We start from the raw sequence: 15,576 nt of genomic DNA, 5'->3' as shown, positions 1-15,576 counted from the left end.
CGGGCTGGGATGGGGGGCGCAGCTGCCTTCCTCCCCAGACGCCAGCTGCCCCTGCCTGTCGCGGACTCAGCGTCCACGATTCCTGCCTGTCTCCCGGGATCAGGGGCAGGGAGCGGCGCTTTCTTCTTCAAGCCAGCCGCGGCGGGACCCGGGGACAGAGGGGCGCGAGGACTCGGAGATGTGCGTGTGAGAGCGCCTTGCAATGAATGAGGGGACTGAACGCGAGTGAGCGTGTACGCTGGGGTCAGGGGGCCTGTGTCCGTCTGATCCTGCGCAGCGGCGGGAGGGCGTCCCGTGACTCGCCTTTAGGGTCCTCGAGAGGTCTGCTAACGCGGCCTGTACCCTTCCACGCCCTCCCCGTAGGACACGCACCGACCCCGGAAGAGAAAGAAGAAAGGGTGGGAAGGCATGTGGTGGGGTCCCGGGGGACAGGCGTGGGAGGCGTCTGGACCTGCTGCCTGCGCTCCAGTCGCGGGGCGGGCGGGGCTTCCACTCTTCCCTGGGGGTGTGGGACAAGAGAGGAGGAACCTGTAGGGACACAGGGGGCCAGAAGGCAGTGCTTTAGAGACCTGGGTGAGGGAGACTCAAGTGGAAGACGGGCTTCGATGGGGTGGATGTGGGGGCCCGGACACGACCCAGAGCTAGGAAGCTGAGCCCGAGACCGTCCTCCGGCCAGGTACTTTCCCTAGACACCCCTGAGGAGGGACAGCCGGGCAGCCGGGTGCGCCAGCCAAAGTAAGGTCAGGCCAGACGATCAGAGGACAACGCCTCCGCCCCACAGGACACCCTAGGGCGACCCCGTGGGCGTCCCAGGCCGAGGCAACGTCTCTGGTTGGGGAAGATGGGGACGCCGGCTCTGCAGGGACTCCTCCTCCTCCTCCCGTTGCTGCTGCGGCCGCGCGGGGCCTCCGCAGGGAGCCTACACAGCCCAGGTGAGTTGGGCACGGTGGCCAGGCCAAAGTCACTGCTCGCTCCCGGGCCTCTGCGCCCGGGGATGGGGAGGCCGGAGAGCGGGTGGGTGGATCAGCTGAGCAGCCCGAAGGTCCCCGAGGGGATGGGACCTGGGGAGTACTGGCCGGGACGAGGAGGCGGGAGCTGGGTGAGGAGTGGGGGGGGGGGCAGCGAGCGTCCAGACCTCTCCAGACCCCGCGGTTGCCGGGCAGGCCTGTCCGAGTGCTTCCAGGTGAACGGCGCTGATTACCGCGGCCGCCAGAACTACACGGGCCCGCGCGGGGCCGGACGCCCGTGTCTTTTCTGGGACCAGACCCAGCAGCACAGCTACAGCAGCGCCAGCGACCCCCAGGGCCGCTGGGGGCTGGGTACGCACAACTTCTGCAGGTGAGGAGTGGCGGCGTGGGAGGGGGAGGAGGGGAGGGCGGCCCAGCCAGGCTGGACCAGTGGTGGCAGGGGGCGGGGCGGAGGGGAGTCTGTCAGCCCCGCACGGTCCCCTCGGGAGGATTTGGAAGGCGGGGCCTATCTCAGGCTAGGTTCTCGCAAAAACTTTAGAGACGTGGAGGGCTTAGGTGACAGTTTCCTGCAGAGCCTCCATTCGGGGCCAGGCTTACCCCCTCCCCCCAAGGGGCCCTTGGATGCCTGATCTGGTGGGGCCCGCCCCCTGGAATGATTGGACTGTCTCTTGAGCTCCATCTACCATCAAAGCCACAGCCTTCTTTCGGAGCGTCGTCGGTCGGGGGCTGGGAAAGGGCCGTTTTCCCGCTCGGCCCCGCAGCTTAGGGTTTCCCACTTTCACGCCTTCGAAGTTTGATGAAGAGAGCCGTGGCAAAGGCCCGCTGAAGCCAGGGGTAGCGCCTCAGTGAGGCCAAGCCTGCACACAGCTCTTCAGGCTCGCGTGGCACCTGGCCCTCGGGAAGCCAGCGGGCAGGAGAGGACGGGGAAAGCTGGGATGCGTCCCGACCGAGGGGAGCCTGTGCCCACGCCGCACAGCCCACGGGCAGGATGGCGGGGGCCTCACCACCTCTCCCCCCCGCCACAGAAACCCAGACGGCGATGTGCAGCCTTGGTGCTATGTGGCAGAGACGGAAGAGGGCATCTACTGGCGCTACTGTGACATTCCCACGTGCCACAGTGAGTGAGCTAAGGGCCTAGTCAAGGGGTCTCCTTCCGGGCCGAGACCCTGACTCTGCCCCCCCCCCACAGTGCCAGGGTACCTGGGCTGCTTCGTGGACTCGGGGGCGCCCCCCGCTCTCAGCGGCCCCAGTGGCACCTCCACGAAGCTCACAGTGCAGGTGTGCCTGCGATTCTGCCGCATGAAGGGCTACCAGGTACTGTCCTCGGGCCCAGACCGGTGACCCATGACCTTGACCTCAGGACCCTACCCAGCTCCCAGCACTGATACCAAAACTTGACAGTAACTTCTGAGCCTCACCAATCCCTACTTCCCACCCCGCCACTCCACCCGTATCCATCCTCCCTGCCTTCGGGGTCACCCTGTCTGTGCTCCCAGCTGGCTGGCGTGGAGGCTGGTTACGCCTGCTTCTGTGGCTCTGAAAGTGACCTGGCCCGGGGACGTCCAGCCCCTGCCACCGACTGTGACCAGATCTGCTTTGGCCACCCAGGCCAGCTGTGCGGAGGCGATGGGCGACTGGGCATCTATGAAGGTGAGATGCAGACCAGGAAGAGAGGACCCTAGCGTGCCAGGCCCCGATAGGAGTGGGGTCTGGGAGGCCCGCTGTTGGAGCGGGGCAGGGTCCGTCCTGGGCGCGAGGCTGACCCGATGGGGAAGCCAGCTCTTGATCGGGAAGCGGTGCGAAGGCGGGCCTAGTTAAAGAGACGGGGCGGGGCCGGTCCGGGGCGGGAATGAGGCCTAGCTGGAAAGGGGAGTCTTTCCGCAGGCATCTCTGCGCTGGGAAGAAGGAGCCGGGTCAGCTTCCGTTTCTTGACCGCCTGCCCTGCCCGCAGTGTCCGTGGGCTCCTGCCAGGGAAACTGGACGGCGCCTCAGGGTGTCATCTACTCCCCGGATTTCCCGGATGAGTATGGGCCAGACCGGAACTGCAGCTGGGTACTGGGCCAGTTGGGCGCTGTGCTAGAGCTGACCTTCCGCCTCTTCGAGCTGGCGGATTCTCGGGACCGGCTGGAGCTCCGCGATGCCTCCTCCGGCCGCCTGCTCCGCGCCTTCGACGGCGCCCACCCGCCGCCGCCAGGGCCGCTGCGCCTGCGCACTGGCGCGCTGCTGCTCACCTTCCGCAGCGACGCACGAGGCCATGCTCAAGGCTTCGCGCTCACCTACCGAGGTGAGCCCCGGCCGGTCCCCCCCCCCCCCCGATCTGCACAACCCCCCTCCCGGCCACCGCTCCTCACACCTCCCTCCGCAGGCCTGCAGGACACGGTGCGGGACGGCGCGTCCCCCGAGGACCCGGCCGAGCCGCCCGCGGGGGACCCCGACGGGGCCAACGTGAGCTGCAGCCCCAAGCCCGGAGCTGCCCAGGCTTCGATAGGGGGTGAGGCTGGCCTGCGAGGTGGGAGCTAGACGGGGCGCGGCCCCTCGGAGGCCTGTCCTCATCGCGCCCCTGTGCCCGCAGCCCGAGTCCTCTCCACCGTGACGGCCGTCTCCGTGCTATCGCTGTTGCTTCTGTCGCTACTGCGTTTGCTGCGTCGACGGTGCGGGCGCTGGGGCAGGGCCTGAGGCCGGGCCTCGCACGGGGCGCCTGATGCCCCGTGCCTCGGGTCTGGGGGCTCTGGCGGGGAGCGGGGACCGGGGGACGCAGCTAGAGAGGTCCTGGGTTCTTGCGTGGGTGAGGCCTTGGGAGACTGGCACGCGGGCTGGCAGGCAGAGCAGGGTGGTAGAGGCGGGGCTGGGTGCGGGTCCAGCTGACCTTTGCTCCCTCTCTAGGAGCTGTCTGCTGGCTCCAGGAAAAGGGTCTCTGGCCTTGGGACCTTCCCGGGGCCCCGGGAGAAGCTGGGCTGTGTGGTACCGCCGGCCCCGAGGGGTGGCCCTGCCCTGTCCCCCAGGGGACTCTCAGGCTGAGGGTCCTGCCGCAGGCTACCGGCCCCTGAGTGCCTCCAGCCAGAGCTCCTTGCGCTCGCTCGTCTCTGCTCTCTGACCCCGGACGTGCGGGGGTCCATCACTACTTCCGCCAGCGAGATGGACACCTGAGATATTCTGCAGCGCCCTACCTCGACCCTGTGCCCCTTTAAGGGCAGACAGGTGTCTGCTCCTCTCGGGGAGACCAGAAAATCGGACAGAGAGCATCGGTGCTGCTTGGGAACTTGGCCTGACCCTGGGGGTCCAAATGGCCGAAGCCAAAGGGCAAACACCCTAACCCATGAACCTTAGTGAGGGGTGGTGTCTGGTTTTAGGGTTCTTTGCGCCTCTTTTGGGGTGGTCCTGGACTGCTGCCCTTGATGAAAGGTTGGGGGCCAACAAAGTGACCCAAAGACTCACCATAGACTTAAAATAAAGGGCCTATTTTGGTAGAGGCTTCAGCAAGTTCTTTGCGTGAGGGAGGGGATTAACCACCCTACGTTAATAGGGTGGAGGGCAGGTTTTGGGAGGGGATGTGGAAGCTGGTTATGGGTGGTTTCATGAGGAAGAAGAGTCCTCCTGGTCCCCAGGGCAGAAGGGAGCCGGCCTTCCCGGGCCTCCTACCTTCACCCGTTCCTCGCCCGTACTGGGCAGGGCCGAGGGTGTGCCTTGTGGGCGATAAAAGGGAGCGAGAACTGGGTGGAACCCAAGCTCCGAGAAGCCTGGCCGGAAGGGCTGTGCCTAGCCAAAGGTTCCAGGTGCGTCACACGTCTCGACGCCGAGATACCAGGTACCGGGACAATGGAGATACACCTAAGTGAGGACGCGCCGGCGCTGCGCGGGCCTCCTCTGGAGGGGGCCTCAGCCAGCAGCACCTTGGACAGAGTCTGACCGTGGGCTCAGGTCTGGGTAGCCAGGCTGTGTAGGTGAGGGGGTGCCCAGAGGTGCGGCAGCCTGGAGGCCACTGAGAGAGCCGGGGTGTGAAACGCTGGTAGACGCAGGGCGCCAGGCCACTCCGGTGGAGGACCCAGAACCTCGCGTCTCCGGCCGACAGACACTCCATGCAAAGAAGGCTGGGACCGTCTCTGTTAGAAAGAGAAGGCCTGGGCGGTCTCGGGGAGGAGCATCTTCGCCCGCAGCGCCCATTGGTCCGTGCAAAGTGAACGTCAGGAATCCAGCGCGCGAAACGCGGGCAGGGTGGCGGGGATGAGGAGCCGGGGTGGAGCCTGGCGTCCCCTCCGGCGTCCGGCCGCGCCCGTCCTCGGGGCTGCGGCCAGACGCCCGCCCGGCTGCCGCTGAGGCCAGCGGGAGCCTTCCCTGGCCGCCCCGCCGCGGTGGAAGCGGACGCACGGAGCCCGGGTAGCTGGGCGGCTCGCTTCCTCTCGGCTGCGGGGGCGTCCAGCCCGCGCGTGCGCAGCGCGAGGCGAGCGGCCCGGGACCCCTGCCGAGCCAGCGCAGGGCGGCCGGGCAGCCCGGAGGCGAGCCGGGATGAGGTTCCCAGCGCTGCAGCGCCGCTGAGGAGGAGGCGCGGGCCCCGAGGGTCTCCGGCCGGCCGCCGCGCGTGAGGCCATGGCGTTCCTGACCGGGCCGCGCCTTCTGGATTGGGCTAGCTCGCCGCCGCACCTGCAGTTCAATAAGTTCGTGCTGACCGGCTACCGGCCGGCCAGCAGCGGCTCGGGCTGCCTGCGCAGTCTCTTCTACCTGCACAACGAGCTGGGCAACATCTACACCCACGGTAGGTGAGCCGCGCCCCGCACCCACGGCCGCCTGGCCTGGGGGCACAGCAGCCCCCCAAGCCCGAAGCCCGGGCTGCCCCTGCCCCGCTTGGGCCAGGCACCGCGGTGACAAAGCTGCCATTGTCCCAAGCTTCCTTGCCAGCTTCTGCTTTCCCAGCAGTGCCCCAAGACAGGAGAGGGGAGCCGAGTGGCGGCCAGCTTAATCCCGCTGAGCTGGGGGTTAAGAATCTCGGTGGCCCCTTCGTAATCCTGCGCCCGGGGCGCCTGCCCCCTCCAGCTCCGGTACTGGAGATGGGCGTTCACTGGCGAGGAGGAGTCAGGGAGGAGAAGACCGCCCCTGGCCGGCCCAAGCCCCTCCTCACGGTGGCCTGGTCTCCCCGCTACCGAAGCAGTACCGTGGGGCTCCGCCCGGTGGCCCGTCCCCACCCCCCTTCTTGCATCCCCAAGAGCTCTGCTGACACAGCCCCGGCCTGTCCTTGAGCCGCCCCGGCTGGGAGAGGGGACTGAAGCCAGCTAGGTTTAGACTTGGGCTTTCTCTAAAGGAGAGGGAGAGCGCTATTGTTAGTCAGACCCCCACCAGGAGCCGGGCTGAAGCCTGCTTTGTCCTCCATTAAGGCAATGCCAACTGCCTGTGGGGAAGGGTGGGAATGTCCAAGAAAGGCCAGCACTGAAACAGCTCCTGAAAGCACCCCCAGTGGAGATAGGCTTCTTTCAGCTCCTTCCCTCGTTCTGGCCTTCTCTGTGGAAAACAAAACAAAGCAAAAACCCCAAAGTGTCCATCTGCCTAGACATTTGGCAGTGTTAAATAACCCTGAGGCTGGTATGTCCTTCCCGTCCTAATCAGAACTCAGGCTGAGGTCATGCTTCTCCAGGACAGGCAGGCAGACTTGGTCTGGCCTCCAATGTGGCAGAGAGGAGCTGTGCTTTAGCCAGGAGTTAGTCAGCTCTGCTCATTCTCTGTCCTTTGCCTGCTTGCTGGGCTCGGCTGGGACAGGTTACTCTAAGTCTGTTCCTGCACCTTCAAAATAGGGCTCAGTGTCTCTGCTTCCCACACCTGCAGTGAGCCCTGACAGTGACCCTTCTCAAAGTTGTAGCCCATAGGACCTGCCTCTGTGTGGGCTGGCAGCAGCACTGAGCTCTGCCTCGCTCTGTCTTTTTTGGGTTTTCGCTAGTCAGGTTATTTTGCTTTATTATTTTTTTACATTGATATGTTAACTTGGTGTGTGGGCGCACATCTGCCAAGGATGTGGAGGTTAGAAGACAACGTGAGAATTGATCTCTCCCACCACGAAGAGTCCAGGATCAAGCTGAGGTTTGCAGGCTTAGCAGCCTGCACTAAGCTATCTTCCTGGGTCCAACTGACCCCTTGTTTTGGATGTGACTCTTCCTTTCTGCTGAATGTGTTTGACGGGTAATTCTCCCCTCCTTCTAGGGCTAGCCCTGTTGGGCTTCCTGGTGCTGGTGCCAATGACCATGCCCTGGAGTCAGCTGGGCAAGGACGGCTGGCTGGGAGGCACGCATTGTGCGGCCTGCCTGGTCCCCCCTGCAGCCTCTGTGCTCTATCACCTCTTCATGTGCCACCGAGGAGGCCGTGCTGTGTACACCCGGCTCCTTGCTCTGGACATGTGTGGAGTCTGCCTTGTCAACACCCTTGGTGAGCCTGGGCCCCAGGAAGGTGGAGCCAGGGGCCGCTGGTGGGAGGCCTGGGTTGGAAGATCAGCCAGCTTGGACTTCATCTCTGCTCTCTCTCTCTCTCTGCAGGGGCCCTGCCCATCATCCACTGTACTCTGGCTTGCAGACCCTGGCTTCGTCCAGCTGCCCTGATGGGTTACACTGCACTTTCAGGTGTAGCCGGCTGGAGAGCCCTCACTGCCCCTTCCACCAGTGCCCGGCTTCGAGCCTTTGGTTGGCAAGCTGGGGCCCGCCTGCTGGTGTTTGGGGCCCGTGGAGTGGGGCTGGGCTCAGGGGCTCCGGGCTCCCTGCCCTGCTACCTGCGCATGGATGCCTTGGCACTGCTTGGAGGGCTGGTGAATGTGGCACGTCTGCCAGAGCGGTGGCGGCCTGGTCGCTTTGACTACTGGGGCAACTCGCACCAGATCATGCATCTGCTCAGCGTGGGTTCCATTCTCCAGCTTCACGCTGGTGTCGTACCCGACCTGCTCTGGGCTGCCCACCATGCCTGCCCCCCAGACTGAGCTGCCTCCTAGCTGCCAAGCCAGCCTGCCCACAGCTTCCTGAGACAAGTAACACCACCTTTCCTCCTTCTGCTGGTCTGCAAGGGGCTGGTTCCCTGGAAGAACCAGCACGCGGAACTTCCTAGCTGGGAGACCACTCTTCATTCTTCCCTGTGGATTAACATCTTCTTGACCCAGGCCTTCAAATTGGAGCTACCCACCTCCATGCCATCTTCCCTTCAGGGTACTGTTTCACTGTCAGCTAGAAGGAAAACATTCTTTCTTTGAGCCTCAGTTCATGTCTGACAGTTGAGCCCAGAACCAGTACCCCTATCTTGCTGCTCCCACAAGACACCTCCTGGATTCTTGAACTAGCCTCGCTGCCCCTGCTTCCTGACCTCCATCTTCCTGCCCTGCATGCCAGACCTCTCAGCAGCCAGAACTTAACCATTCCTGTCATTCCTGCAATCAGGATGCAGGGCAGTGGGACCAGGACCTTCTATCAGGACCATGTGGGCATTGGTCCTGTTGTATTATCTGGCTGAGAGACATGAGGGGGGCTGCTGCTTTTCCTAGGCAACAGGCACAGATGTGGAATGGAGGCTTTGGACTCAGGCTTCACTGGACCAAGGACTCACTCCTTCAGTGCCATGGTCTGACTGACTGACCTCCCCACCAGAGACATGTCTGCTCAGGAAAACTCTATACAATGGATGGCCCAGGGGCACTCTATAGCAGGGTGCCACCTCACAGCCAGCTTATCCCAGAGGCCTAGGACCCTGGGCAACATCAATAAAGGGACAAGAAGCGCTGTGTTGCCACATGAGCAACCTTGGGTGCTCCCAAGACTCATTACTTTTTATTAGACACAGAAGTTTCTAGGAAAGAGGTAGGCAAGAGGGTCAGAGGTTTAAAAGCACCAAGGCTGGGCCTATGGCTCAGGCTGGGTCTAGCGAGTCCTCAAACAAGCTGAGGAGGTTCCTTGGCTCAAAGGTGGGGCAGGGACCTCTGGGAGGCTCTGAATCCATGTCAGTTAGGTCCAGGGTATCCCTTGGGGGAGGGAAAAAAAAAAGAAATAAGACTTTGGATTCCAAAGCCAACCGTGTCCAGCCCTAGGCTCTGGGCTTGCTCACCTCACCTTGGTATGTACCTGCCCCGAGGGGTAGAGGTTCTCCTCGTGATCCGGGACAGGATGGTCTCTGGGGAGAGTGAGGGACTACAAGGAAGAGGACAGGACAAGCAGGATGCTGAGGGTTGGGGAAGGTGCAAGGCCATCATTGAAACAATAAAGATTGACAGCTGTCAAGTCCTCCCATTTGACCATGTTTAGGGGTTACCTCTGTCCCCTTTCAGGTTCATCTGAGCGCAATGTCAAGTTTTGGTAAATGAAGCTTTTCTGGCACTTTGCTATATTACAAAGAGCCTTCAGGGTAAGGGAAATGTACTCTAAACGGAGGAATCCTGAGAGTGTCTGGTTCTTCCTTGCAGCGGTTTCTTAATTACACACTCTTTCCCTTGGCTAGCAGACACTTGGGAGCAAGGGAATCCTCTCAAGACCGGCCTGCCAGGTGCTGGGAAGCATCCACCCAGGGAAAGACAGAACTTTACCCCTGAATAGGGGAGCCTCTAGAGAGGTGGGGGCTGCAATCCTCACTAATGAGTGCTATAAAGCTTGTACTGAACATCCCAGCTGCCTACACAGACCGAAAGCCACAACTACACTGCCAGTCTTCTGGGTGTGGCAGAGGCCCATCCTCTCCATGGGGCCTGGGAACTCTTCCACGTGGCATTGACGTGGCATAGTGAAGAACACCCCCACCCCCACCCCCAGCCCCTGTGTGCTGGGCTCTCACCCACCCTATGCTGTCATCCTCCCAGCTGCTGGAGAGACTGCTGTCCAGGAGGGGGCTGCAAGGTGGAGAGCCAGGTGGTGTGGCTGGTGGGCCTGGAGGCTGCAGCCAGCTGGCAGGATGAGCCAGGCCATGCCAGAGCCAGCACAGCAGAGTGATCAGGGCCTAAGGAAACTGAGCCTCAGAACCCAAGCCTTGTGACAAAAATCACAGCACTTGGGAGGCTGAGGTAGGAAGATGAGTTCAAGGATAACCTGATCTATATAGTAAGTATAGGAAATCTCAGGAGACCAGGTAGGCCCCTGAGCAAGGAACAGGGAGCAGAGCCCAGCCCCCTAAAGGCTTACCTGCCACAGGGCCCAGCCTCGACTCAGGGATTCTGCAGCCATATACCACAGAGTGTTCCAGGGACGTGGCTGCCTCAGCATGGGCAGGGCCAGCAAGGCCTTAGCTGTGGCTCTCAGCTGGGGGTCAGGCTCTAACATCATGGTGAGGACAGAACGCAGCTCAGAAGACAGACCTACCCACGAGGCAGGGCATGTCAGGTGCCAGGGTAAGTACTGACTGGGCCCTCAGCCCAGTGATACCCCTACTGCTGGCCACCCCTTGCCACAGAAGCTGATGGTAGCTGGTTCTTTTCCTGAGTCCCCACTCACCAGCAGTGAACTCAGGGGGCAAGTATCCCTGGCGCAGCTGCTGCCAGCCCTCCCCACCATGGGGCAGTTCCATGTTGCAGGCCACTTCCAAGACAGTAAGACCCAAACTAGGAAGGACAGGGCACGAAGACAAAAAGACAGTGTCAGCTTTGTGACGCAGATTGAGAGAGAAAGAGAGAGGCAAGGAGCTTTAAGGAGGCCCCTGGAGGGCAGTGCGCAGCAGTCAAGGAGGTCTTGTGAAGTATGGACCCACACTGGAGCAGTTAAGGTGCTGCGGGAGAGGTCCGCCAGAGCCCCGCTGACATGCAAATCAGTTTCCATGGTTATTAGGGTTGGCATCAGAGTACAGTGAGGCAGGAGTAGCCAGTGTGGACTCAGAACCCTGGGCCTGGGCAGAGTCCCAGATGTTAACCGTGGACTTGACACCTCACTACTCTGCCTGTGCTGGAGCACAGCCACAGAGCGGCAGGAGACGGCTAGCCTGCGATGGAAACGGGCCCCTGGCAGGCTGACTGCTTTCTCTGGAGACCTCTCAGCTAGTGGGCAGGGCAGCGTGGTGCCCCAGACCTGAATACCCTCCTCCTCCCCCAGTGCAGGAAAGAGCTCCTCTGTCAGGCGGCCCCTCCCTTTCCGCCAACCAGCCCCTAGTACAGGCCTCTTACAGTCCTTCAAGCCCTCGCCCCGTCCCAGCCTCACCTGAACACATCTGCCGCTGTCCCGTAGGAGCCCTGCAGCAGTTCTGGGGCCATGTAGCGAGGGTCTCCCTCCTGGGCCTCACCAGCGCCAGCTGAGCCCAGCTCCACCAGTAGTCCAAAGTCACCCAGCTTGCAGCGGCCCCGGGGCCCCAAGAAGATGTTGGCAGGCTTGACATCAAGGTGAACTAGGCCTTGACTATGTAGGTGGTCCAGAGCCAGAAGAGTGTCCCGCAAGTAGCCCCAGACCTGGGTTTCTGGCAGACTGGCCCCCCAGGCTTCACAGTGTTGCTGCAGGCTGGGCCCGCAGAGCTCCGTCTGCAGGTAGAGGATGCCGCCCTCCTCCCAGGCCCTCTCCAGTCTCACACAGTGTGGGTGCTGTCCCACCTTCTCGTGGCCGCCTACCTCAGCCAGCTTACGGGTCCGGTCTTTGGGGCCTCGGAACGGTGACATGGAGCGCTTAACAGCGTAGAGTCGGCCATCTTCTTTGGAGCGCACCTGGAAGGGAGGTGTTGCACAGAGGCGGGATGGCGGGACAATAAGAAAGTGCTGTTAGCATTTCACAGTGTAGGGGAATATATGTCAGTCTTACACCTCTGCACACAATAATAACCAAGTGGACACATGTCCACTGCACCATGGTACACCAGAGACCGAGCAGCAAAGAAGGAGCAGATCTATGCCCTCTGCTGGGGTCCAATGCTAAGAGAAAAATTTAGTCCCAAAATAGGGGCAGTGTGCTCCATTGTGTTCATGCGTTCCTCTGGAGAGGAACCGATCCAAGGGCCTGTGCTGCTTGCATTTTAAATAAAATTGTCTGAAAATAATGCTTGTGGAAAGTAAAGTTGTTATTTTAGAAAATATATAAACAACTAAAAAATTAATACCATATAAAAGAAAACAAATGATAGGCATGGGAAAGGCACAGCTTTGAGCCTGCCAGCCGGGAAGAGGGTGGACATTGGGGTCAGCCCCAGGCCAGACAGCACCAGTCATGAACCCCAGCACAGCTATCTCCAGGCAGAGGCGGCTGCAGAGAGTGCTGCAGGCTATGCAGGGATCTGGACAAGGGGCCAGTGTGCATGAGGCAGCTCTCGGAGTGCTCGATCTTGGGATGGAGAGGTGGCTGTAAGCCCTAGAGAGGCAGGCTGTCAGAGAATAAAGGGCAGAAGCATGCTAGGACACTACCCCACTGAGGGAGGGTAGCCCAAGGCAAAGAGGGTCCCCTGAGAAGCCTTGGAAACCACTCTTCATTTACCTTGAAGACCTCTCCATAGGAGCCATGACCCAAGCGGCTGAGCCTCTGGAAGTTCTGCTGAAAGAAGGACTCTGGCCGGCTCGGGTCATACCCAGGACTCTGAAGGGTCTCTGAGGTCTCACCCAGGAATGACACCCTCCGGGGCCGGGGTTGGTGCCAGCCTGGGGTCCGAGGAGGGAAGAGACGGCTGATAGGGATGTTGCCCTTGGCAGGGGGCCGAGGTGGAAGGCTCCGGCTGAGGCCCCCAGGTCTCTTGAGGGAGAAACCAGGCTCTGCATGTCGGAAGTAAGCTGGAACTGGGATGGGGGTACCACTTAGGGGTGGCGGGGTGCCCTCAGTGGGCATGGACATGGCCAACACTAGAGGCTCAGAGCACAGAGCAATGTTCCCCTCAAACAGAGCTTGATTCGGTGGCCCACAAGAGAGCCACTTCTCTGCCACACACACCTTCTACTGTCCACATGAAGGTTGTGTGGGCCACAAGTACCTGTGGAGAAGAAAGAGAGCAGGCCATCACACACATGCACTGTGACATCTCAAGCCTGGAAACGACATAACTGTGAAGTCAGGGCCGTAAACCTCAATCCCCGAGGGCCTCACATCCATCAGGAAAAGAGGGGCCCTCCCAGCCTTCCTCTCTGCTGCCTCTCCCATGGTCCCACATCACCAGAACCACAGGAAAAACAACTTCCAAGTCCCAAAACCTTTCTTCCACCTTCAGAGTTATTGTAATAGAATCAATTCTCTTCTAGAATACCCATATAGAATATGAGGAGATATGGGAATTTCTCCCCAGAAAGAGCCAGAATAGAGGAAAACTATTCACAACCATCTTAACTCTCTGGATGTGGCACTAAAGATAGAGAAGATGAAACATTTACAGAAGAAAATCTAGCAAATCTTGGTAAGAACATGAAGCAACAGTAGAACCTGAAAGTTACCAGCACTGTGGGCAGAAGCTCAGTGAGGTGAGGCTCTGCTGCCTCAGCTTCCTGTCAAAGATAAAGCATCCACCTAGGAAGAGCAGGCTCTCAGCATTATCCAGCCTCCCACCAACTCCACAGGGCAGAGGCTAGATTTCTGTTGAGTAGTAGACTAGCCAGCAGCTTTCTCTCCTGTCCCACTGATAAACAAGACAGAGATTCTACATCAGGCCCAGCAGATTGGGAAGCCCAGGGTCCAGGCCCCCCCTCATTCATAGGAAGGGGCTCCACCTCGGAAGAGGCGAGCAGGGAATGTCAGAGGCCTCTGTCCTGTCCTGCCACTTCGCTCCTTAGGCAGCGGGGCCAGCCAGGGGAAAGTGCACCAGTGTCCACTCACAGCTTAGATATATTGCCCAGGGACAGAGGCGGGCTGTAAACAGAGCCCTGAGGCTATCCCAGGAAAACTTGACTTTGAAACACTGTGAAGTTCATATCTGACAATGCTGTCAAAAAATAAATACTAACGGGGGAAGTAAATGGAGCTGGGCACAGTATCACCTATAATCCCAGCACTTGGGCAGAAGAGACAAGAGGATAAGTAGTTCAAGGCTATTCTTAGCTACATAGACTTCAAGGCCAGCGTGAGTTTTATGAGACCCTTGTTCAAGAACAAAGAGGACTCCTCAGGTAAAGATGCTTGCCTTGTAAGCCAGACAACCTCAGCTCACGCCCTAGAACCTACATAAAGGTGGGGAGAGGGACAACTCTACCACATATGTGTAAAGACACAGCCAACCCCAATAATATTTTTTAGCAAATGAAAGCTTCAAGTCTTAGTTGTGAGGTTGGGCATGGTGGTGTATCCCTGTAATTCCAGTAGGGAGACTAAGACAAGAAGTTCACAAATTTGAGGTCAGCTCAGGCCACATGTCCAGCCCTCGTCTCAGACAGAAGGGAGAGGGGCTGGAGAGACAGCTCAGCAGTTAAGAGGGTTGTCCTCTTCTAGAGGACTGAGTTTGATTCCCAGCACCCACATGGCTGCCACAGGAACCTGACACCTTCTTTTGGGCACCTTCATGGGCACTGCCCCACATGTAGAATGTAGGCATACATTCAGGCAAAACAGCCATAAACAAAAAATAAATAAATCTCAAAATATATTAAAACAGAACAAAACTAGGAAGAGATGCTGGGCATGATACCGCACACCTTTCAGAGGTAGAGATTTCTATAAGTTTGAAACCAACCTACTCTACACACAGAGTATAGTGAAATCCTATATTTAAAAAAAAAAAAATCTGTATTTTTAAATCCTGTATTTAAAAAAAAAAGTAAGGAAGAGAAAAAAGAATAGGAGGAGCCTGGAATCCCAGCACTCAGGAGGCAGAGGCAGGAGGATCTCTGTGAGTTTGAGGCCAGCCTGGTCTACAAAGTGAGTCCAGGACGACAGCCAAGGTTACACAGAGAAACCCTGTCTCAGAAAGACCAACTCCCACACCCACACACACACACACACACACACACACACACAAAAAAAAAAAAAAAAGGAGAAAAAAGGAAGAAGTGTAGCCCAGTGGTTCAATGGCCGATCACTGCCCTGGCATGTGATAGGCCCTGGTTTGATCCCTACTACAAAAAACAAAAACAAAACAAAACAAAAACAAAAACAAAAACAAAAACACAAAACAAAAACGAGCCAACATGTGCTGGAAGAACAAATATCCTTGCACTCACAGATAGCACTAGACAAATCTGGAATGTTAAACACACACACACACACAGCTGTCTTTTCAAAGAAAAAGATGTATAACCTTTTCCAATCAGAAGGCTCAGAGCGGAAGTGGCTAACAGCTTAGGTGACCCCTGTACTATATATAGAGGCAGGCCACACCTGGCTTCCCCAGGCTTCCGCAGGACTAGAGGGGGCTATATGATAGCCCAGATGACCAATGCACTATCTGCATGACAAAGACCAGATCCTCCCCTAGGCCTTAAGATAACACATGTAGCCAACTCTAGGCTAAAACTGAGATGAGTTTTGGTTCATTATGCTCCCTTGTGCACAGGGGATTGTGTTACACCAGGAAACCCTTCTCCAGATTGTACTGTACTTAAATATGCCTACAGTAACCTGCACAGTGTCAGCCTCTACAAGCGTGAACCAACACGAGCTATTGAGTCATGTTGAACCGGATTTCCTTCTTGCCTCACACAGATGAACCCTTTGCAGGCCCTGGTGTTTGCGGAGACAGCGCCTTGCCCCATGTACATATAAACAACTCAAGGCCTAAAAAAAGGTAAAAC

At 58.9% G+C, this 15,576-nt stretch overlaps 3 protein-coding genes across 7 annotated transcripts; 2 read left to right on the top strand and 1 right to left on the bottom strand.

The window, feature by feature from the left end:
- The first annotated feature begins 841 nt into the window (after positions 1 to 841).
- On the top strand, positions 842 to 4,419 carry Kremen2 (kringle containing transmembrane protein 2). 4 transcript variants are annotated; one of them, XM_055604705.1, is made up of 9 exons: positions 842 to 932; positions 1,164 to 1,338; positions 1,994 to 2,085; positions 2,158 to 2,282; positions 2,582 to 2,618; positions 2,920 to 3,252; positions 3,334 to 3,459; positions 3,541 to 3,619; positions 3,852 to 4,419. In XM_055604705.1, the coding sequence occupies exons 1-9, from the start codon at positions 842 to 844 to the stop codon at positions 4,060 to 4,062; spliced, it is 1,269 nt and encodes a 422-aa protein (XP_055460680.1). In that variant the 3' UTR covers positions 4,063 to 4,419. The 4 variants fall into 4 exon arrangements, with proteins under 4 accessions (XP_055460680.1, XP_055460679.1, XP_055460682.1 ...); XM_055604704.1 differs by having other exon boundaries at positions 2,465 to 2,618; XM_055604707.1 differs by lacking the exon at positions 3,541 to 3,619.
- A 310-nt stretch (positions 4,420 to 4,729) lies between these two features.
- Positions 4,730 to 8,723, top strand: Paqr4 (progestin and adipoQ receptor family member 4). Its single transcript, XM_055604735.1, has 3 exons — positions 4,730 to 5,718; positions 7,152 to 7,373; positions 7,481 to 8,723. Exons 1-3 carry the CDS (start codon positions 5,553 to 5,555, stop codon positions 7,912 to 7,914), a joined length of 822 nt encoding a protein of 273 aa, XP_055460710.1. The 5' UTR covers positions 4,730 to 5,552; the 3' UTR covers positions 7,915 to 8,723.
- Pkmyt1 (protein kinase, membrane associated tyrosine/threonine 1) lies at positions 8,707 to 12,787 on the bottom strand. Of its 2 annotated transcripts, XM_055604734.1 has the most exons (7): positions 12,350 to 12,749; positions 11,096 to 11,589; positions 10,400 to 10,506; positions 10,091 to 10,263; positions 9,751 to 9,908; positions 9,032 to 9,109; positions 8,707 to 8,943 (listed from the first exon to the last, which is right to left on the bottom strand). In XM_055604734.1, the coding sequence occupies exons 1-7, from the start codon at positions 12,698 to 12,700 to the stop codon at positions 8,832 to 8,834; spliced, it is 1,473 nt and encodes a 490-aa protein (XP_055460709.1). In that variant the 5' UTR covers positions 12,701 to 12,749; the 3' UTR covers positions 8,707 to 8,831. The 2 variants fall into 2 exon arrangements, with proteins under 2 accessions (XP_055460709.1, XP_055460708.1); XM_055604733.1 differs by lacking the exon at positions 9,032 to 9,109 and having other exon boundaries at positions 12,350 to 12,787.
- Positions 12,788 to 15,576: the final 2,789 nt, after the last annotated feature.

This window comes from Psammomys obesus, unplaced genomic scaffold (genome assembly GCF_907164565.1).
Source record: "Psammomys obesus unplaced genomic scaffold, mPsaObe1.curated_primary_1811, whole genome shotgun sequence".
NCBI classification, from domain to species: domain Eukaryota; kingdom Metazoa; phylum Chordata; class Mammalia; order Rodentia; family Muridae; genus Psammomys; species Psammomys obesus.
This window is presented reverse-complemented; position numbering and strand designations above follow the sequence as displayed.

What these genes read in the sequence shown, in the direction of transcription:
- Kremen2 (XM_055604704.1), top strand. Translation starts at nt 842, where the DNA reads ATGGGGACGCCGGCTCTGCAGGGACTCCTCCTCCTCCTCCCGTTGCTG. An exon ending in TGACATTCCCACGTGCCACA is followed by an intron (nt 2,086 to 2,157) that starts GTGAGTGAGCTA and finishes CCCCCCCCACAG; the next exon opens with TGCCAGGGTACCTGGGCTGC. An exon ending in CTTCGCGCTCACCTACCGAG is followed by an intron (nt 3,253 to 3,333) that starts GTGAGCCCCGGC and finishes CTCCCTCCGCAG; the next exon opens with GCCTGCAGGACACGGTGCGG.
- Paqr4 (XM_055604735.1), top strand. Translation starts at nt 5,553, where the DNA reads ATGGCGTTCCTGACCGGGCCGCGCCTTCTGGATTGGGCTAGCTCGCCG. An exon ending in GGGCAACATCTACACCCACG is followed by an intron (nt 5,719 to 7,151) that starts GTAGGTGAGCCG and finishes CCCTCCTTCTAG; the next exon opens with GGCTAGCCCTGTTGGGCTTC. An exon ending in CTGCCTTGTCAACACCCTTG is followed by an intron (nt 7,374 to 7,480) that starts GTGAGCCTGGGC and finishes CTCTCTCTGCAG; the next exon opens with GGGCCCTGCCCATCATCCAC.
- Pkmyt1 (XM_055604734.1), bottom strand. Translation starts at nt 12,700, where the DNA reads ATGTCCATGCCCACTGAGGGCACCCCGCCACCCCTAAGTGGTACCCCC. An exon ending in CCTATGGAGAGGTCTTCAAG is followed by an intron (nt 11,590 to 12,349) that starts GTAAATGAAGAG and finishes CCTCCCTTCCAG; the next exon opens with GTGCGCTCCAAAGAAGATGG. An exon ending in GAGGCTGGGCCCTGTGGCAG is followed by an intron (nt 9,909 to 10,090) that starts GTAAGCCTTTAG and finishes CAGTTTCCTTAG; the next exon opens with GCCCTGATCACTCTGCTGTG.